At 37.1% G+C, this 22,674-nt stretch overlaps 1 protein-coding gene across 1 annotated transcript in view; it reads right to left on the minus strand.

The window, feature by feature from the left end:
• Mpdz (multiple PDZ domain crumbs cell polarity complex component) overlaps positions 1-22,674 on the minus strand; it is a 144,939-nt gene that overhangs the window by 92,661 nt on the left and 29,604 nt on the right. The window contains exons 4-8 of the mRNA XM_051188103.1: positions 8,963-9,175; positions 7,692-7,831; positions 3,614-3,827; positions 2,765-2,893; positions 1,112-1,321 (exon numbers count right to left, since the gene is read on the minus strand). Coding sequence (XP_051044060.1) covers positions 1,112-1,321; positions 2,765-2,893; positions 3,614-3,827; positions 7,692-7,831; positions 8,963-9,175 — 906 coding nt within the window. The remainder of the gene's footprint in view (positions 1-1,111; positions 1,322-2,764; positions 2,894-3,613; positions 3,828-7,691; positions 7,832-8,962; positions 9,176-22,674) is intronic.

Consider the following 22,674-nt stretch of genomic DNA (forward strand, 5'->3'; position numbering starts at 1 on the left):
ATTTGACTATCGAATGGTTTTAAACGGGGCACAAGCTTCAGAAATGATGGTATGCAGAGAATAGACACTGCCCTAAGCTTTCATTACATCAAGTAGTTTCTCGTATTGCATTCATTTATATATTGCTGAATAAAATGTTTTGTTTTCCACAAAAGAATGCCATTTAAACACTTTCATAAACAAGCGTGCTTTCTTCTTTCCCTCTGTAAAAAATAGCAACCAAATCTAGTCCGAAAAACAACAGAATCATGGAAAATTCAAATGTTCTAATAAAGTTTTAAAGGGCTCATGGAGGATGTTAGGTTATTTAAAACAAAGAATGTGTAACCAATGGTTAGAGCAATTTCAATAAAAGAAAACATTAACATTTTACATCTATGGGAAATGAATATAGGACTGGCTGGCATGTGATAGAAAAATTATGTAGAAATGGGTAGAATTTGTTTCTAACATATTTAAGACATTTTTGGATGGAATTTTAAAAGTTTTTTATTCACTATAGTGTTATGGCCTGTAAACCAACTGAGGTAACTTCTAATTTCCAAGAGCTTTGCAATGTTCTAATGCTTTTTATATCAATTTATGATAAGTGGGACACAACAACAATGAATCATGTTCCTGTACAACACCAAAACACAGCTGCTGCTGCTGTTTCAAGCAACTACTTACAATGACAACCACTCATCACAACTCAAGTAATAGTTCATAGCTCTCACATATTAAATCAATGACATAGGAGGTCCTTAAACCTCATTCACTCCACAATCCGAGCTCCCAGCCCCCCCAAAACAAATAAGAAACCGTCTAAAGAAAAACTGTTAAAAGTCCATGATTACAATGGTGACCCAGTTCACAAAAAGGCTTCTAATTAAGACTAAGGCAGACTCAAATATAGGCATTAGAAAAACAGAACCCTAAAATTTCATAGATGCTTCATAATACTATCTTTATTTAAAAAAAAAAAAAGGCTGCTTACAGGGAAATGAAATTATCGCATAGACACTCATGCTTTTCGTTCCTTTCTTTTAATACTTTCATACAGGCATCAGTAAGTCTAACTTCTGCACGCTATTTGCTTAGACCTTTGCATTTACTGTTTTCAGCTACTTACACGAATCTCTGATGTAGACATGGGGGAAGAGGAGAGGGTGATGCTCAAAGCAGAAGGTGCTGCAGTTTCTTCTACAGCTCCTCTGGCAATCATCAGCTTAACTCTATTTCCACACTGTCTGAGAACCTGTGCTACTTGCTCACTGCTCATTCCTGCCAAGTCGGTGTCCCCAATCTTTAGAATGTGGTCTCCACTGCATAATCGCCCATGCTGAATTTAAAGAAAGGTCAATAATTAAGGTACTGTGATTTTAACTGCTCTAGAAAAACTGTAAATGATCTAGAAACAATAATAAAAATGGCAATAATAAGGCATGTGTCGATCATATGGAATTAAGTGTGTGATTTTATTATGAATTGTCTTCTGAATCACTCTAGCACCATTCAGTGTTGTGAAAGCAAACAAAACTCACATATAGTTTGTTAAGTCAGTAACTCATATGATTTTTTTTCAGTTTGGTTTTTATTTAAGAATTCACAAGGAAAATATGACTTTTTCTTTTTTTTAGTTTTGACGAACAAGAAGAAAATGTCATTAAGCATAGATGAAGGATGAGGTTACTTATGTAAACACAGTTCATATTAATTAGATTGTGATTTTAAAAAAACACCAGAAAGTACTGGAATGTTCCTACAGATTCTATCTGGCCATTTCAATTATAAATATGCCAAAGAATGCACTTGCAGATAATATCCCAATGAAAGGAAAATTCAAACAGATGAGAGATATTAACGGTATCTGAAAAACTCTGAAATGACAAGCTGCTTTGTACTGTCCAGGGCAAATAATTCGTGACATGTGGCTGAGGGACACCAGGCATGTGGCCAGTCCAACTAAGGACTAACCTTGTAATTTAACTTAATTTTAGTGATTTAAAGCTGAATGTGTTTATATTTTGTATATCCTAAGGAAAATAAGTAAATGGTATTCTGCCTTTTCTCTCAAGCATATGAAATTCATTTGCTATTGCTAGATGCTGGCTAAAACTTAAATGTTATGTTACTGTCAATATCACTAGTTAAAGCGTTGCTGTTTAACTAGGGCTTTCATTCATGAATATGAGGGTGCCTGATGAACTCAGCTTCCCAATTTAAGTTCAAATCTGTAAGTGAAAACACTAGCTTTATAACCTTATAAAGTTAAAATATGAGACACAGGTAATAAGTGCATTGAACAATTGTTCACACACAATACAATAAATGGCACATTTCATATACACCAACACCTCAACAAACTGAACAGAAAAGAGGCTGTGTGTGATATGAAGCCAGGGAACCAGCACTAAAGGGAGAGATGGGTTGGTTTTACCTACACAATAACGTACTTTTTCCTTAATGTGGTTTTTAAACAGCTGCTAGGTTTACAAATATATAATTATCAAACAAAGGGTAGCTATCTCTACAGGGATTGCAGCCATAAGCCTGGTTTAGCCCCTGGTTCTTCAGAGTGCTCAGTGCATTGCCTATAACTGTATTTTAAGTAAGATCCATATCTACTTTCAAGTATTCTCTTCCAAGTCTAAGAGAATATCTGAAGGTCAGTCCAATAAGATGAAAGATTCTTAATTGATCAAAATTTCCTTCTTTTAACAGAAAACCTAAATGATGAAGCCATACTAGAAGAACAGAAAAATAACCTATCATAGCAGCTCACCTGGTCAGCCACTCCTCCAGGCAGAATGGTCTTGACTATCACACCAGTTGCTTTTCCTCCTATGATGCCAAATCCCAGACCTGAACCATCATTTACCAGCTCTATAGTTTCCACATGCTGCCAGTGAATCTAAAAGGAAAGCTTTTGATAAGTAGTTTGTTTGTTTTAAATACTGACTTCATACAGAATCATGAGTGCTAACCAAGTCCAACTTTTCATTTAATATACTTCCCCTTCAAAAGACGCCTAACTACCACTATTGATTATGAGCCTTCCTATAGTCATCAATATATCACTATATTGACTGCATTTAACCCACAGAAACAGGCACTGAGTCTGTAACATATTTGTAAAACTTCACTAAAAAGAACTTCCAAAACAACAACTGTACTATGGTAGGAGAGTCCTTCTAATCATACCTTGAGGCAGGAAGCTAATTTGTATAAATCTACACCATCATTGACTGCTAACTGTAACCACATGAGGTATGGTGCCACATACGTTCAAGCTTGGGCATACACAAACACACACACACACACACACACACACACACACACACAGAGAGAGAGAGAGAGAGAGAGAGAGAGAGAAATATTTTAAATATTTTTATCTACTTACAGGTATATTTTACTAAGAGACTGCATTTAGTATGAATGCTGTTAAAGGATCATGCAAAGTAAAGGCTGTTTTAAAAATTCAAAACTTAATCATGACTCAGAAATCAATATCCCATGTCGAAATATATATATAAAACACGAAAAACAAAAGCAAGCAAGCCTCTAAGACATATGAGGAAATGGCAGGCATTAGCGAGAGCACAGCTGAAAAGGTGGTGCCTTGTCTACTCACTGGGTTCGAGTGAGCTGAAACTGTGCTAGCTGCAGATGGAGACCTGGAAATTTGGGGGCTGGGGACCTGAGGCGAGGAGCCTCTGGCAACAACCAGCTGCACAGTGTCTTTGGCCTTCTGCAGGATGCTAATGGCTTGCTGGTGTGTGATTGTCTGGTCCAGGACTTGGCCATTGATGGCGAGGATCTGGTCTGTCTCCTTCAGCCTGCCATCTCTATCAAGGAAGGAAATGAAATAATGAAAGATGTTAACACTCTCAAGGAAATGACAGTTCTGTGGCCTAAGTATTCAAGTCATTTTAATCCTACTGTGAATATTTTTAAAGCATCTACTTTTAAAAGCATGTGATTTGGCACCAGTGCTTGTAGCAATTTCACTGCTACCTGAACCACTGTCAAAGGTCACTTTTTCATCAACTGCCGACTAACCAACCCAAGCACTTATTTACAGATGGTCCTTTATTTTAAAAGTAAGCATGTGGTTGAATATTACATTAACTAAGCAAAGATGTGTTACATATGTTTAAGCTGCATTTGTTTAACTATGTAAAGATGAGCTACATCTGTTCATGTTGCCTTTTTTTATTAATGTAAACATGTGTTACATTTGTTCATGCTGCATTTGTTTAAAAGATGTGTTACTTTGTCTGCCTAAGGCACCTGATTGGTCTAATAAAAAGCTGAACAACCAATAGCTAGGCAATAGGAGGATAGGCAGGGCTGGCTGGCAGGTATCAGGAATAAGCAGGAGGAGGAATCAGGCATTCCAATATGAGCCTGTATTTCCACAAAGGGCCTGAGAAAGCTGGGGGGGGGGGGGAGAAAGAAAAAAGAAAGGATATGGTTCATTTAAGAGACTCTGCCATAAAGGGAACACTTAAGTAGCTGGCACATTAAGTAGAAACAAAGCTATTTTATGTTTTTGGTTGTGAGCCTAGCCTTTAACGGTTGAGCCATCTCTCCAGCCCGAAACAAAGGTATTTTAAAACGCCTGTCACAGCAAGGGCACCAGCTTGCTAGAGAAGGGGAGATTGAATACAACTCCTGGTTAGAGGCAGCACCCAGTTGTGTGCAGCTCTCAGTCAGGCTCAGGGGCTAAAGCTCAGCTATCACAGACCTGAGCCAGGAGGAATCAGCTTTCAGTGCAAAGCTATGCAGTGAGTTTAAGGTTTGGCTCATGTGGTCAGAAAGGCTAGAAACATGCAATAAGGACAAGTACAGATGGGGGAAAACCCTCTAAACAGGTTACAGCATATTTAAAAATGTGTGTATGCTTAAGGAAGAAAAGAAATGGATATTGACAGTCATAGGGGGAAGAAGATGTATAGTTTAAAAATAATAGTAAAGTCTTTAAAGAGAGTAAAGTAATAATAATAAAAAAAATAAGCCACCAAAAAAAAAAAAAAAAAAAAAAAAAAAAGGAGTCAGGATCCTGATAGTGTTGTATTGACTTTGAATGTTTTGTATACTGATAAGTAAACAAGAGCTGAGAGACACGGAATTAAACCAGCCTAGACACTTTAGAAAGGTCTTAACTTTAAAATGGAATTCAGAAAATTGTTGTGTTGGGGAAGAGGCTATGCTTTTGTTTCCACAGGAAATAAACTGCTGCGGATTTCCTCCAAGGTTAATAGAGATCAGATTTGATCAAGGGAGACCTCCTAAAAACCTTGGTGATAGCCAAAAAGAAATAAACCAAGGAAAACTACAAGACAGGTGATATATATACTGATCCTTCTGCATGGGAACAGTTCTGAGACTGGTCAACAAATGTTAGTTACAACTACTTTTTCCTGGACTTGACCATTATCTCACATTTCTCAGGGTCCCCTAAAGATGTCATTACCTCCACATTACAAGAAGCAATCTAGAGAACACAAGGCCCATATCCCCAAGATGTAGGGTAGGTCATTTTTGGTTATTCAGTGGATTATGGATTCGTGTCATTGTTTAGGGGGAATATAAAAATATAGGATAAAAAGAAAACTATTAACCTCAAATATTTTATATTGGTATGGATTTTGATATATTGGTACAAATGTAAAGTAATTTTTGTTATGCTGAATGTTTCTACTCTTGTTTAGTATATTGTGCTTACACAGTTCATTTGAAAATGTAATGTATAATCAGAAGGCCAGGTTAATAGTTAGTCATATATAATAATTAAACTTATAGTCATGTTGGGTATGTTTTCAAGGGTAAACACAGATATATTTTTAGACAGATCATCTCCAAATGCTTCATAGAACTATAGAATAGGGCATTTAAGTTATTTAATAACCTAAGTCTTTTCATGACAGTGAGACATTCCTACTCCTAGGAGCACCCATCTACTTCATAAAAGGATGATTGACATCAAAGAACCTCCATATAGAGTTTGCTTTCAATATGGAAAATCTAGCTATTTTGACAAGAAACTGTTTTTTACCTCAACTGTTGGCAGCATATACCATCAAACTGGATATGCAGGACACAAAGGAAAGCATCTGCCTTAACTTTGCCAACACAAGGTGAAACAGTCCTTCAAAATTCCTGCTTCATAGAAAAGTGTGCCAGATAGTCTGGGCCTACAAGCTGAAGATGAGTACCATAACATTGCAGAGAAACCTTGGGTGATTGTAAAGACTGACAAATGTCTCTATCATTTCTATAGTTTTGGAAGTGGCTTGCACTGCACTTCCCATTTACTCAGGTAATATTATATCCACCTGGGGTCTTTGATGGAGTTGAAGACTATAAACAGTTACAGTTACAGTTTTTCTTAGTCATGACAGAAGGTAAATTAGCTACAAAACTTTAGACTCACCAAGATAGGACAAATAATGGAATATTTTCTTTGAATTGGCCAACTACAAATAACTAGATAGTATAAATATAATTCTTATTTGATAACTGTTCTTATTGTATAAATTTTACTATATTAAAGTTAAAACACTTCTTATTTAGAGAAAAAGAGGGAAATGTTGTAGTATATTACTTTAACCAAGCAAAGATGTGTTCCATTTGTTTATGCTGCATTTGTTTAATGATGTAAAGATGTGTTGCTTTGACTTCCTAAGGCCACTGATTGGGCTAATAAAAATCCAATGGCTAGGCAATAGAAGGAGAGGCAGGACTGTGGGCCAGAGAGAACAAGAATAGCAGATATCTAGGGTTGAGAGAGGAGAGAGAATGAAGGAGAAAAAGAGGGAGATGCCTGAGGCCAGCCAGACAGGCAGCTACCAGACAGCCAAACAAAGTAAGGAGGACATACAGAATGAAAGAAAGGTTTAAAAATGGCCCAAGGCAAAATGTAAATGAAGAGAAACAGGTTAAATTAACTTACAAGAGCTAGTAGGACAAGCATAAGATAAAGCTGAGCATTCATAACTACTAATAAGTCTCTGTGTCATGATTTGGGGAATGGTGGTCCAAGAAAGCCTGCTAGATAAACATGTATTTCTTCCTGCTCTGAATATATTAATAAAAAATGGTTCAAATTATAATGAGACAGTTCTGGTGATTTCTAGTCAAAGGAGCCCAAAATATAACAGTGATTTCTTAACTAAAATTTAACTACTCTCATTTTACTTTTGTGTATATGTGTGACATACACATGCATGTGCATGACTGCTTGTGCACCAGTATAGGGATGCCACAGGATGATATCAAGTGTCTTCCTTTATCACTTTGCAACTCATTTTTTGTGACAGTCTGTCAGAGAAACCCAAGTTCATCTTCTTGGATAGACTGGCAGACCAGCAAACTCTGGCATCTGGCTATCTCTACTACAACAGTGCTGGATTAGAAATGTGGACCACCTCGCCTGGCTTTTTTTCTTCTTTTTATGGGGATCCAAACCTAGCTCCTCACACTTGCACATCAAACATTTCTACCATCTTACCCACCCCGTGACTCATTTTAATTGACTTGCTTTATAGCACCAAAATAGTAGTGACCCCCCAAAAATATTAATAATTTCTAAAAAATGGCTAATATCTCATTATTTCTGGTTTTGTTTATATTCATTTTTCCCTGTAGTGATCAAAAGCCTTCTGATTGTTACATCAAAACCAAATAATTTGCTGTGACAATCTCACCTGTGAGCCACACTGCCCTCTTGAATTTCCTGTACAAATATTCCCAATTCTCCCCTGTTTTCACTTCTGAGTCCAACAACACTAAATCCAAGGCCTCCACATGGCGGTTTGAGGAGCTCAAATATTTCCACATGGCGGCCCTGTTCAGGAAACAAAACAGGAAATAAAATTAAGAGCCGATTACAAGCTGGCAGCAATGGTGCATTTTTTTAAATCTTAGCTCTTAAGACTGAGACCAGAGGATAGAGAGTTTTATGCAAACCGGGGTTACACATGGAAAGCAAGCCAGCATTACCACCAGATTACATAGCAAAATCAGAATCAAACTAACAATCTCAAAATAGAAACTACAGAAAACAAAAAACATTATTACAGATAACAATCATCTTCTTGAGACATTACTTTGTTTACCAAAAAGAGATCAGTTTAGCAGTCATCACCTAGAATAGAATATTTCATTTTTTCCAGAGGAATATTTCTGGAATGTGGCATGAAATATCCAATTTAAAATGCAATCACTTTTCCAAATGATCAGCCTTGAAAATATAAATATGCAAGTAACATTATACAGACTAAACAGGTTGCATTTATGTATTAGGAACTCTCTCTCTCTCTCTCTCTCTCTCACACACACACACACACACACAGAGAGAGAGAGAGAGAGAGAATGTGTGTGTGTGAATGAGTTCACTGAATTCAGCGTAGATGGTCAAACCTAACTATATTTATCAGGAATGCAACTTTTAATTGACAACTGAAAGTTTTAGGAAGATTCATCAGTGTTTTTCCCAGATTACTCTTTCCTGTCACCTAGAATTCTGTCCTCGCTGCCTTAGCTACAGTTATGCTGACCTCATTGCATCTCTCTCTCTCTCACACACACACACACACACACACAGTCAGAGTGCTCAAATTACCAGCCAGATAAAAATACTCACACTTACCGCTTTCTTTTATTGCTGTCATGTACTCAAAGTGTGTGTATGTGTGTGTGTGTGTGTGTGTGTGTGTGTGTGTGTATAACAATAAAAAAGGAAAGAGACACCATGAATTTAAAAGAGTTTTGGCAGGAATAAAGGCAAGGGGGAAATAATACATTATCATCTTCAAAATTAAAATGTAATAGAAAAATCTGAACTACATAAATCCCCCAAATTCTTTCTCATCGCCCAAAGTGTTCAGGTGTTATAAATACTGTATTCCACGAATTATGGCAGGAATCAGACACCTTCTTATATCCAGTGCTAAATGACAGGGAGAAATGCTCTTACCTGGGCCATATTTTTGATGAGCTGATCAAGTTCATCAAAGGCAGGCTTCCCAACCATGACAGGTAAAGCACCAGGTCCAGAAAGTGCTTCCAGGTTCCCATTACTTGGAGACAGTAAAAGTGATTCACTTTGCAGAGTGGGAATTGCAGCAGGGCTGAGCTGAGGTGTGTGGGCAGGATCAGCATTTGTAGTTGCCAAAGTAGCAATGTTTACCTAGAAGGATGCAGAGATTAATAACATCAGGTCTAGTGTGTTTAAGTCAACTGTGTTGGTTCCGCACTTGTCTAAGACTTGAGAGTGGCCTTGAACCCACTTTTCTCTTTAATTTTGGGTTAATATTCTCAAAAGTATTAGACTGAACTGGCAAACACCTGGGATAACACGACCAAAACAAAACAAAACAAAACAAAAAAATCGATTATTTCGTTTTGTAAAACAGAACATCACAATGGCTACTACATGGTCAAGAAAAGCTAACTCAAAGAAGTATAGACAGTTGTCAGTTCTAACTGGAATGTAGATGCTCAATCCTAACTGTATAGTGTAGACATATAATCCTAACTGTGCAGTATAAACTGTTAGTCCTAACTGAAGTAGTGTATCTGTGCCATGTAGACAGCCAATCTTTCCTGCACAATGCAGTCAGTCCTAACTGGACATTGTTGCAAAGTTTTCCTGCAACTTTTTGTTTTCAATTGTGTCAGATTCATCAGTGATATGTTCAAAATAGCTCTGCCTTGTTCCTTAGCCCCTTAACTTTAGCTGTGCTGACCTCCTCAGTATATCTCACACCACCAGCCAGGTAGAAATACATCCAATTATTTCATACACACCTATTCAACCTTACAATGGGGAAGCTCTCCCCAACAGCCTAATCTAGATAGTTCCCGCCATCTTTCTCTGTGGGCAGGCCTTGCCATGCTTCTCTTCAGACCTCTTATTCTGGTTTCATTCTGCTGCTATGATAGATAAAACACTCTAAACAAACACAGCTTGGAGAGAAAATGGTTTATGTGGCTTACACTCAGGCCATAGTCCATCACTGAAGGAAAGAGGGCAGGAATTCATGGCAGGAAGACAGAGGCAGGAACCATGAGGAGTGCAACTTGCCAGCCAGTTCTTTGGCTCACTCTCCCAAGCACTCTTCCTTAGCTAGCTTTCTTCTACAATTCAGGACCACCAGCCCATGGAATGGTATTTCCTCCGGGGGCTGGGCCCTACACCAATTGCCAATCATGAAAATGACTCACAGACATCCCCACAGGCAAACTTAATGATAATTACTCAACAAAGACTCCCTTTTCAGTAGATTCTAGGCTGTTTGACTGACAACTAATGCTGACTAGGGCAGCACTTCCAAGCTGTTGATGCACACCCACTGTCAAATCACCTCCATTCCATCCAGTAAAGGTAACCAGAGTGTATTTCTCTGCAGTGCAGGAATCCAGCCATTCTGTTTACTTCCAGGTCGCTAATCTCTCCAGGAATGCCTTGCACAGAGTTGGCCATCAACATAACTTTACAAAGTAAACACTTATCCACACAACTCCTCCACTGGTATTGTCTCCAATTCATAGATGATGGGATAACACAAAATCAAGGACCTAATAATAATGTGTGTCAAAGATACATTTTCATCATGCTGCTATCATCTTTTTGTGACACACAAAATATAGTCACTTGCAATACCATTCCTGGATAAAGAAGGTGCAGAGCTTCCAATGATGAACTCTACGAAAATGTTTCATCCTGTGTCCCAATAAGAGTTTGCCACTCATTCTTAAAAATAAAACAGAAAACTTATTACCAAAGTTACCAAAAATTTACCATTATATTAGCTACCTTTAGTCACCCATGAAAAAGAGGGAGGAAGCTTCTGGGAATTCTTTCAAATGCTTATTTTAAAATCTACAGCAGGCATGATCAATTATTATTTTTCAAAAGCAAGTTTCTTTTGCCAAGACTGATTTTTTTTATCCCGAGCCATGGCAACTTCAGCAAAGTCTGCCGGCAGAAGCACACTGCTCAGGTTGAAGCAGATGGCATAATAAAATTTGTGACAGGCTGAAGATCCCACACACTAGGACCTAATGCCTATGGTATGTTTGCATAGTGAAAAATATCTGGACTTCTGCTCCAGTGTGCCAGAGTGAACAAAACTCCATTCCAATAATAGATGGCTTCTCTACAAGAAATTAACCACTAAAGCAAAAGCTCTGATGTTACAGAGGGCCAGGGCTAAGGGCACTGTAAGAGTAAAATCACAGGAGAAAAAGTATCATTGCAATATAAAGATCACCTGTTAAGGGTCAAAGGTCACTGATTTGCCTGGCTTCTTCCCTGATCTTAGGGTTTCATATAAATGAAGAGCCAGGGTTATCTACTGAAAACAGTCCACATATTTTAAAACTGTCATTTCATTATACCATCAAAAGACTTTTAAGTTTGAAAATGTATACTCTAAGGAAAAAGCACAAAGGCACATTTTGATTCATTTTCAACTATTTATTATAATGGTTTCCTAACCCAGGCATCCATGCACAAATACAATTCCAGCACTAGGGAGTCCTAGGCAAGAAGATCTCAAGTTTTAGGCCAGCCTGGGGTAGCAAGAATGTCAAGGTCTAGAAAGTAGTATGGAATAAAAATAGAGACATTCTCTGTTATGCACCTTGAAACACGGGAATGAATCTTACTTATTAACTTTTGGCAGATTATTTGAGTCTCAAGGAGCTTTTATATGCCCAATAAACAAATAAATATTAACTTACGGACTTTGGTTATTACTGTGACCTAAAATAGACCTTAACTGAAGATTGTGCTCACTGTTTAGCAGAAACATTGTTTCCCTAACTATAAGTGCAAAGACAGGTTCTAGCATGGTGCCAGTTGTTAGAAATGTGAGAATTCCTCTTACAAGGATTTCTAGAACACTACAGACCTTTACTCAGTCTTAAAGTGTGGTCCATATAACGAATCCACCATAACTAATTTATTCACCTATATAGTTTTCAAAGTATTTTATGTTTCCATAGAAAAATTTTACATCACACATGTCATATAGCTTCATGAAATTAAACACAAATGGCAGACTGTCAGAACAAGAACCAAGAGTGGAGTCGTATGAGGACAATTCTCATATGCTTCTGAGAAAATGCCTGGAAAACAAGACAGGAGTCTTGTGACCTTGGTTTTTTTACAAAACATGGAATTGTTCTTGGAATATGATTTTTGTGCTTCTCCTACCAAGAATAGCAGAAAGGAGTGAGTTTACTTCAGATTATTCAAGGAACAAAGATTGAATGCATTTTGGATGCATTTCAAGAGTATTGTACTATATGAAAAATAGTCTAAAATGTTCTATATTTATGAAATAAATACTTAAAAAATTCAAACAGAGTCTACTAGAAGATGCCTAGATCTAATAAACATAGTACTGTTAGAGGATATAGTGTCAATATTTTTTTTAAAAAAGTAGTCTATATACATCTATAATACTCTGATATAAATAACTGTATTTAGAAATATATCTGACTGAAGAGAAAGACCTCTACAACAAAAACCAAAAAAAAAAAAAAAAAAAAAAAACCATGACAATCAAAAGGGAAATTAGAGACCATACTAGACAATGGAAAGGCCTCCTGTGCTCCTTGATTGGCAGATTATAAATAAAAAATACTACTAAAATTTATCTACAGATTTAATTCAGATTTCATAGATCTGGAAAAACAATTCACAACTTCATACAAAACCACAAAAGACCACAAACAACCAAACAATTCAAAGGATTCAGTATGATGCAGAACATTTAACAACACCTGTCCTCAAACTATACTACAGAGCTATAGTGATACTGGCAGAAAAATAGAACAGAGGACCTGGAAAAAAGACAACAAAGCTACAACCTCTTTATAAAAAGTGGATAAAAACGCATGTTGCAATGAAAAGATAGCAAATGTTGTGGATGATGTGGCGAGAAAGGAATCTTTATTCTCTGTTGGTAGGGATGTAAATTCACACAGTAATTGTAGAATTAAGTTTGAGTATTTCTCAAAAAAATTAAAATTGAATTACCATATGACCCTGTTATTTCAAAGCTGGGCAGAACTACATATTTCAAAACCCACAGAACTACATACACTAACATAGAGATATTTGTACCTCCATGTTTACTGCTACTGCATTTAACATAACAAGAAATTAAACTATTCTAGTAGTCTATTAATTGATGAATGGATAATAAAAATCTAGCAGAAATATAAAATGGAAAATTATTCATTTTTAAGGAAAAATGAAACCACAACATTTTCAGGAAAATGTGTAATGTTAAGTAAGGTCACACAATTTCAGAAAAAAAAGTAAATATATGTTCTCCCTTATACAAAGATCCAAGCATATATGTTATTCTTCCCACAACATGAACATCACACAGATTCTTCAGGAAAGGGATAGTTCTGAGTGAGAAACAATTCCACAGGACATTAGAAATGCTGGTAACTTCCTATAAATTGATTTGTGTTGACTATACAAACACACATTGGACTTTTAACACAACTGAAGATACATATTCAATATGCTAAAAAGTGGAGCTTTCAAATTTTTCTATACCACTATTTATCAATTGTATTAAAGTTTACAACATGAGACGTAATGACGAGTGCACACAACTCAGGGCTTTCTAGTACACAACATGAAAGCACAGTTCTCTTAGAGAACTCAAATGATAGAAACAGTGCTTGTGTGCATCTGCTAGGCATTGTGTTTCTGTCATCTGAATGCTAAAATATGGCATTTTCATATTGCATTTACAATGCTAGCTTTGGTAGATTTCAGAAAAATGCTTATCAAATATCAGTATTTTTCCATTTTTCCATTTTAGTGCTAACATAAGGGGGGCTTGCCTGGGGACTCTCCTTCACCAGGTGCACCTCTTAGAGAAGAAGGCTTTAAACCTGCACTGTCTTTTCTTCTAACAGAGCAAAAAAAAAAAAGTGCTTATTTTCTTGCAGATTTACAAAAATGTATAAAATACTCTCTGGAACGATCCTAAATATGAAGTGCAAAGTTGGAGAGAAGCTAAGACTTTTCAAGGAAATCTATCAGCTGAAATGACAAGAACAAGAAAACGTGGCTACATATCAGGACTCCATTTCAAGCCTGGGACCTGGTGAGACCTCTCTTCCTGTACCTCTTCCAGCACAGTGCTGATTAGAGTAAATCTCAACATATAATTGAACAGACAAACTAGACAGAAATTGATGGAAGCACTCTGATTTAATAATCCTTGTTTTTAAAGCTAATGAGAAATTGTGTTGTGTGTTCAATCAGGAGGCAACTGTAAACAAAAAGAATTTATAGTTCCTGATCTTTGGGAAATAGACAGAATGGAATGTAGTTGCATGAAAGGAATCATGGTCACATATAAGCACAATTTTCCACGTTGTCTGAAGCCTCCCTTTCATTCATTTAGATATCTGGTAAGCATTGAGTTATGTGATACTGGGCAGTGTTAGGGGCAGTTAAGTGAAAATTTTCTTTTCCTAGTCATAATTCTAAATATAAATAACAATTTGTATTTAAAATTAACTGTAATATCATTCTGAGCAGATTAATTCCCTCAACTACTAAGATGGATAACTTTCTTTCTCAGCTATGAATTTTTAAGAGCAGAGCAGATAGTGGTCTAGAACCTGTAATTTACAGATACTCCTAAAGTAGATTCTAACAGCCTTCAGCTGATAGATTTAACAAATAAGAGATTTCAAGTTAGAAACTAATTCCTTCACCTAAGAATTCAAGAAGCCATTCTGAGTGGTGGGGATGTAAAGTCTCTGCACCTGTGCCCATTAGGCGTGAGTGCTGAGTTTGTATGGCCTATTTGTCATAACATTCCCTGTGCTAGAAAGCATAAATTACCCACTATAAAACTCAAGATGGAAGGCAAAGAACACTTAAAGCCTAGAGAAGGAAATGAATTAAAGAGTATGTAAGGCTCTTGACTTTTCTTTCTGGTATTTAGTAAAGTATATACAGATAATCACTAACCTACCCAATGCAATGCTGATTAGTTTGTTAAATGACAGCATCAAGTGCAAAACTGTAGGCCAGCTTCTACACAATGTCAATTACTTCAAATGAATGGCCACTTCATGGGTTATGCTATTTTATAACATTATAGGTTTCACTCAAAACTATATCTACAAAGATCTTATTCATTTCTGAAACTACAGGTAATATATAAATATACATACATACATACATACATACATATGTTAAAATTCAGCCATCACACACTAAACTATGCCCAAGAAACATAATGGAATGTATTCCATCTGACTATATAAATTGATGTTCTGAAGAAGACCTGTGATGTTAAAATCTTTTTAAAGGATACTCAAGTGAAAAGTTTGGGACTTGCCCCTCCCCAATTTCATAACACATGTATAAATAATTGAGTAATTTTTGTGAAGAAGAAACTAAAGTTTAAGAGTCCCAGTTGTGTATCAAACTCTTTCCATTGGTGTTATAAAAGAAAAATTGAAGTTTACCTTTTAAAGCCATTAAGTTCTGAGGCCTGTGAAATGCCTTGACAAGAAAAGAAGGGTAAGGGTACTTGTCGCCAAGCCTAATGACTTGAGTTCAATCCCTGGACCCACATGCCACATGAAGGAGAAACTAACCACCACAAGTTGTTCTCTGATCACTACATCTAAGTTATGGCCTATGTATGTGCACTTGAGTGTACACACACACACACACACACACACACACACACACACACACACAATGTAATAAAATAGTCAGGTGAAAGGATTTTAACTTACTGTCTTAGTTTACACTGAGATTCTAATTCCAAAGTTAATGGTTCTGTCTTGGCAGCCAAGGGTTCACCTCTGGGCACTGGGTGTGTAAGGCAAGAACTCTATCACCAAGTCCTGTGCCCAGAGCAGTTCTCATGTGCTTGGATGATATCTTCAGTTTTATTGTTTGTAATGAGGGGGTATTTATATTGTGATAGGCTAAAAGACAGATGACCACAAATACTTTTAGCTCTTCCACCAAGAGTAAGGTTCTATCTCCCCATGATTTAAATCACCTTACAAAGGTTTCAACTTGGCTGGGGGGAGGGGATTTGTTTCTTTGTTGGTTGGTTATGGTCTGGCTTGTGGAATCAGTGTCACAATGGAGCCTCACTGTACAGAACTGGATGGTTGTAAACTCCTGGCACTGCTCCAGTCTCAGCCACTCAAATACAGGTATTATAGATGCAAGCCATCATACCTGGCCCAAAACTTCCTGATGTAGTGGTAAAAAGCCCTTTCAAAAGTCTTACCTTGAGTTCATGTCGTTTTAATGGTAGTGTCATATAAAGGAAAAAGCCTTCGTGGAGGGATCAAGGAAAACTACTACTTTTCAGTTGCAAGGTAAATCAGTCAAGTTTTTAATGTGAATATCTGAAAATATGATTCATATTCAAGTTATGATAATGTACTCTTCCTCAAAAAATGAACAAAACACAGCTGTCACACCAAGATTACAATCTCAAGTAAAACAGCTGACTGTAGTTGTTACCAATTAAGTAACTTGAGCTTTCAAGTGAAATTATAATTTCTGAACAGATAGCAGTTTTGACACCATTCTATATCTAACTAAGGTGTTGTTGATAAGATCTCAAATGTTATTATCAAGTGCAATTAGTATATAATTAAATATAAAACTTAATTTTGTCAGATCAAAATTTTCAAATGGCCAAGGTAACATAAAGTCATGCTTGAGTAAAAAATTAAAGCTAAAATGGCAAGACAGACTACTAGGTTTTTACTGCAAAGGAACATGAAATACTCTTGAGTCTCAGGCCCCATATTCTATCTAACATTTAGGAAAACATCACAAATCTTTTTCCCCAAATATATTAGCTAAAATCAGAAATCAATCAATGTGAAATCAAGTTAGAAAACCCAACTTCCTTCTTTCAAGCATTAGAGTAATGAGCAAAAAATATAAAGCAAAGTTACTCCTCTCACTATTTTTAAATATAAAATGGGTTTTCTGTGATTTTTTCCTATGATCAATGCTTGTGGGTAAAATCCATAAAACTTTTTATAGCTCTTTATCAATAGTATTAAAGGTTTATTTTATTTATGAGTGTGTGTCTGTGTGAGAGGATGTGGACCTGTGTGTACTGACCTGCACCACTGTAGCAGAGCCCAGAAGAGGCCATCATATCCCTGACAACCGGAACTATAGTCATGTAAGGGCTTGTTATATGGGAGCTGGGATCCAAACTGTGGTTCTCAGGACTGCAAAGCACTCTTAACTGCTGAGTCATCTCTCTAACCACAGCTCTTCATAAATACTAACAATATACTAGTTCATCATGAAATCAGAGTGTTTGAAAACTGTTGCCTTAGATTATTAAATTCCAGTAAGAAAGGTGAGCTGATTAAAAAAAAAATGTCTAGTATACACTAGTGCTATTAAAGTACTGGCTTATCGGTTAGGCCTTTCAGATCTGTTTCATTTAGATCCCATTATTTGAGTAAAGAGAGAGAAGGGCTCAGTGAAGAAGTATGGTGGTGGTGATGGCACTGGCAGTGTGTGTGTATGTGTGTGTGTGTGTGTCTGAGAGAGAGAGAGAGAGAGAGAGAGAGCATGAGCATGCACTGCGCATGTGCACATCATAAGATTGAAGTCTTAAGATCATTTACTGAAACCTATTAGTAACAGAATACAAATCTCATTCTATCTAAATAATACAAAAATCGCCCTACGGCAATCTGAAAATATTCCTAAAGAGCCCTCCAGTCATGAGGAAATCCTTTAATTATGCTCAATAATTTATGAAGTCAGTAAAACATAAACAACGGGGATCTCTACAGTTAAGACGTGGGTCCTGGCTTCAGCTTGCTGGGTTCAGACACCAGTTTGGTCATGTACTCTCACTGTGATCCCACATCCTTCTGAGGACATGAGGAGCATCCTCTCTTCTATTTCCTAACACTGAAGTTATGAGGCACAGAACTGTACCTACCTTAAGTCCTGGCACCGAGTAAGACTCTAACTGTTCACCGTGAGGACAATGATAATGAAATGATGGTACATAGTTCTCAAGGAGGTATCTACTCAGAGAAAGTACAGAATCTCCATAGGAACACTGGTTACTTGTCTTTTTATGTAAAAAGTTCTCTCTTGGAAAAAGAATGGTACTTCTGCGTATTCAATGCAGAAGTATTTTGAGTATTTAATATTATTTAAATGTTAATTAGTTAAGCAATCATCTTTGAGCTTAAGGGTATATGAGATACAAAGTATTCAAAGACAAACAAGGCACAGTGAATGGACTTCCAGCCAAGCTGAACTCTGACTGGCCACAAAGCTCCTCCTGGTGCATTCTGGCACCAACTCAAGCATCACAGCACACAGCAGTCTGTGTTCGACTCATGCATAACTCAGGATAGTACTCATTCATCTAAATCTCAAGATACATGTTTGCTCGGCCAAATTTTCAAAGGAAAAATTCAAGGAATGTATCTTGACAAAACATATTACCATCAAAGTATACTCAAATTTTCTACATCAACAAAAGTACCAAGATTAATTGAATTAACCCACTGCATGCCAAGGCAAACAGGAGTTTAGGAAGGACACTATGGTTTAACAATGACTTTTTCCCATCATTTTCACATCTACAGAAGACAAATCCAACTATTAAGTGCTTACAACTTTCTCAGAGAAGTGATGAATAACCCTGAAGATAAATGCAGCTGGGAAGTCAGAGTCCCACAGAAACCAACACCATTCCCACCTTTCAGTCTCTCCACCCCAATATCATTTTAACCTATTACATTGAGTTGATCTTTTACATCTAAATTATAAATATAAATAAAATTAGGATGAAACTTTTGTCATAATTAGAAGAATGATTAACTTTTATAAGAGAATTTCATAGTCATTGCTAATCTTAATTAATCCGAATTTTAAAACATCAGGAATGGCATTTGCTTTCAATTTTTTAAAGTCTCACTCATTCTTCTAGAAAGAGAATCAAAGTCAGAAATAATGTAAACTTAGAGTCAAAAAAGGCATTGTTTTCAGGTAACACAGACTGGCTATTTCCTTCTCAGTCTACTATGAATATCTGCATGGTCTTGGGTAACACTCATATCATGCAGAAGCTCCAGCCTTATCACTAGATAAGATAGGAATAAGGCAGACTGATACAGAAGTTAAGTAAACAAATGTCCAAGCATTCAAGGGCTTCTGAAAGCTAATGGTTGTTGCTATAGCTTCTAAAGAAAATAGTTTTCTTAAATTCTTTAAAGTTATCTTTAGTTATATGTACACATGTGTGCCTCTGTGGGTCTATGTGCACCATGCATGCAGCTGCATGTACACACAAAGAAGCATCAGATTCCCTGAACCTGGAGTAACAGGTGGGCTTTGAGCTCCCTGGCGTGGGGGCTGAAAACTAAATCCAGATTCTCTGAAAGAGCAGTAAAGTCCTCTTCACTTGTTTTTTAATTCTCTGAAGTTTTATCTTTGACACAAAAATACAATATAATTATCACCATTTCCTATTTCAGATACACAGGAATTTTCAACAACAAAACACAGCTTCATTTGAGTCCAGCTCTGCACCATTTGAACATTGCCTTCTTAGTCAGGATAAACAAGAATTCAGTCCATTCAGTGCCTCTGCATTTACTATTTAATTAAGAAACTAACATTAAAGCTGTTATTGTACTGAAACAAAGTATTTGGAAATTTCTACAGTAAACAAGCTTTAAGTAAAGTGAAAAAATAAATACTCATTTTCTTAATGTCTACATAATGTACATCAGAATTCCAAAAAATATCACAGATTCTTTCTTTCTTTCTTTAACTTTAATTGATTACTGTTGCAGATTTCACACCATGCAGTCAGATCCCACTCATCTGCCTTGTCTCCTTGCAACAACAGATATTTTCATCTTAGCCAGCTACCATGCTCTCTATCTTAAAATTATTCCAGAAGTAAGATATTTTTCCATTTCATAAGCAACAAACACTGGGGGAAAACTGCATTTTTCTCGGATAATTCTGTTAATGGGATTTTGATACATCTTCTTTCTTTCTGTCCTCCTTCCCCCAACCAAGAGCAAGTCCCAACTTAGCAAGACGCTCCTAGGAAGTAGTTGTCATTTTGCTTTAACTAGCAGAAAGCCTACAGATGGATCATAGTCATTTCAGTGCAAATTAGAATCAAGAAAGGGCAGAAATATGTTAGGTAATGAAATAAAGCTTGGGAAGCATAAACATTTCCACTATTTAACAGAAATGTCACAAAATAGCATCTTTCAAATTACAAAGGTCAAATTAAGCAGTAAAGTGCTCTGGTACTGGGCTAGTGGGATGCTTCTGTGGGTAAAGTTGCTTACTATACAAACCTGACAACCTGAGCTTATCCCCAGAACCCACACAGAAGTGGGAGAGAACCATTTCCACAAAGTTATCCTCTGACCTCCACATATACCCATGCCAAGTTTCCACAGAATAACAACACACACACACACACACACACACACACACACACACACACACACACACACACACACACAAACCAGAGCATTTTTGTCTCTCAATCTAGCAGCATGAGTAAAATATTCGAAAGCCACATAGAGATGGAAGGAGAGAACTAACTTCACAAAGATGTCTTATGACCTTTCCACACATACCATGTCATATACACACATCTGCCCCCACCCCATACTAAAATATTTTAAATGATCAAGTACCAAAATTTCTCATTTCTCTCTCTTTTTTGTTTTCAAGTGTGTGCGTGTGCATGCATGTGTGTGTTGGTCAGAGGACCTTGGCTATGCATCTTTGTCTTTCACCTTGTTTTAGACAGTCTTGTTTCCTTTGCCACTGTGTGTGCCAGGGTAGTTGGCTCCAGATCTTCTGCGGAATCACCTGTCACCTCTCAGAAATGCTGAGACTGAAGACACATTTTACTACATCTAGGTTGTATAAAGGTTCTGGAGATACAAACCCGGGCCCTCACAGCTGAGAAGCAAGTGCTCTGTCCCCTGAGTCATCTCCCCAGACCTTGTCTTTCTGTCAATTTAAAACATAGGAAGTTATCACAGTTGATGATGTTGTGAATTGAAAGCATCGTGTCTCCACATCTCGATACAAACTTGATTCTTCAGTGTTACAGATAGCTATACACAGACTCAACTCTTCAGGAATGCCTATGTTCATGCCAGACAATCAAAAGTGACTCTATAAAATGCACATGTAGCCTCGCCTTTATCTCTGCAGTGTCACTTCAGGTACCCGTCACCAGAGAGGCCACTGCTAAATTTGAACATGATGCTGTATTCTTATCATGAGGAATATGAAAACAGCATTACTTTGGAGCACAATTCATATATTTTAAAATTATATTCAAAGATGTTATTTATCAAAATATTACTAACACTCTTACCTTAATTTTGCTATGTTTAATTCCAAAAAAAAATTGGACATTTCTGTTGGAGCTTTTAGGGTCTTATGTATAGGATCATATCTGCTAATAAGGAAACTTTGACTGTCTTCACTTCTTATTTGTATCCCTCTATCTCCTTCATTCCTATCGTTCTAGCTCAGATTTTAACTACTATGCCGAATAGGAGGAAGGGGAGTAGATACCCTTGTCCTACTCCTGATGTTGAGTTGTTCTCCTTTTGAGATGATGTTCACTATGTGATTGCTATAGATTGACTTTATCATGCTGAACTATATCTCCTGTATTCCTATTCTCCTCAAGATTTCTTATCATGAAGGAACATTGGAGAATAATGGTGTGCATATGGCTCTTCTGTACAGGTGCTACAGACCGCAGAATTATGCAGTATGAAGTCAACTGACAAATGATGGAGCTAACCCATGGGAATCATTTTCCGATGGAGGAGGCACGCATGCAGGGTGGTGGGAATATTTGTTTTATGAATCGTCACAGCCCTTACTGCAAATTCCCTGTGAGGCCATAGCATTCCTTTTCTATAGTGGGATTCATCCCCAAACCTCCAGCAGTGTATTAATTATTTCCTGGGCACATTTCCTCCTGTGCATTGGTACACTGGATGGCTCCCCCCAGCAATGCATGATTCTGTCAAGAAAGTAATCACAGTCATCACCCTTACTCTCTCAACCAAGTGTTTGAATAAATTAGAAACCTGCTCCCCTCCCCCCAATAGGGATCTTCCTTTGCAGACAGCTGGTTAGTGCTGGTTTCCACTGAGACATTCACAGATGCCCAGGGACAAGAATTACACGGCATTTCTAAAGTTGATGAGACATAGCTCTCAGAAAGAGACTTGAGTGTTCTGGATTCTCTCTGCTAACAGACAGGAAAGCTTTGTCCCAAGCCAACCTCACATTAACCATAAAGAATGCCTATCCTTCACTTGCCAGTCTACTAACAATAGATCTGTGCTTAAAGTTGCCATTGGGCACTGTGCCCTCCCTGTTTGGATGCAATTCCACTCCTATGGTTTTGGGACCTTATGTTGCCATGACTATGGTTCTGCCTTTGTTGCTTAGCTTAGAAATGTGGTCCTGACCATTGAAAAATGAACTCTGTAATTCTTGGCCTTTGCTTCAAACCTCTGAGGCAAGAGAGTTCTGGGTATAGGAGACATGAGAGTAATGGCTGGAGGAAGAAGCTGGCAGAAATTAACAGAAATGTA

Source organism: Phodopus roborovskii, unplaced genomic scaffold (assembly GCF_943737965.1).
Source record: "Phodopus roborovskii unplaced genomic scaffold, PHOROB, whole genome shotgun sequence".
Classification (NCBI taxonomy): Eukaryota; Metazoa; Chordata; class Mammalia; order Rodentia; family Cricetidae; genus Phodopus; species Phodopus roborovskii.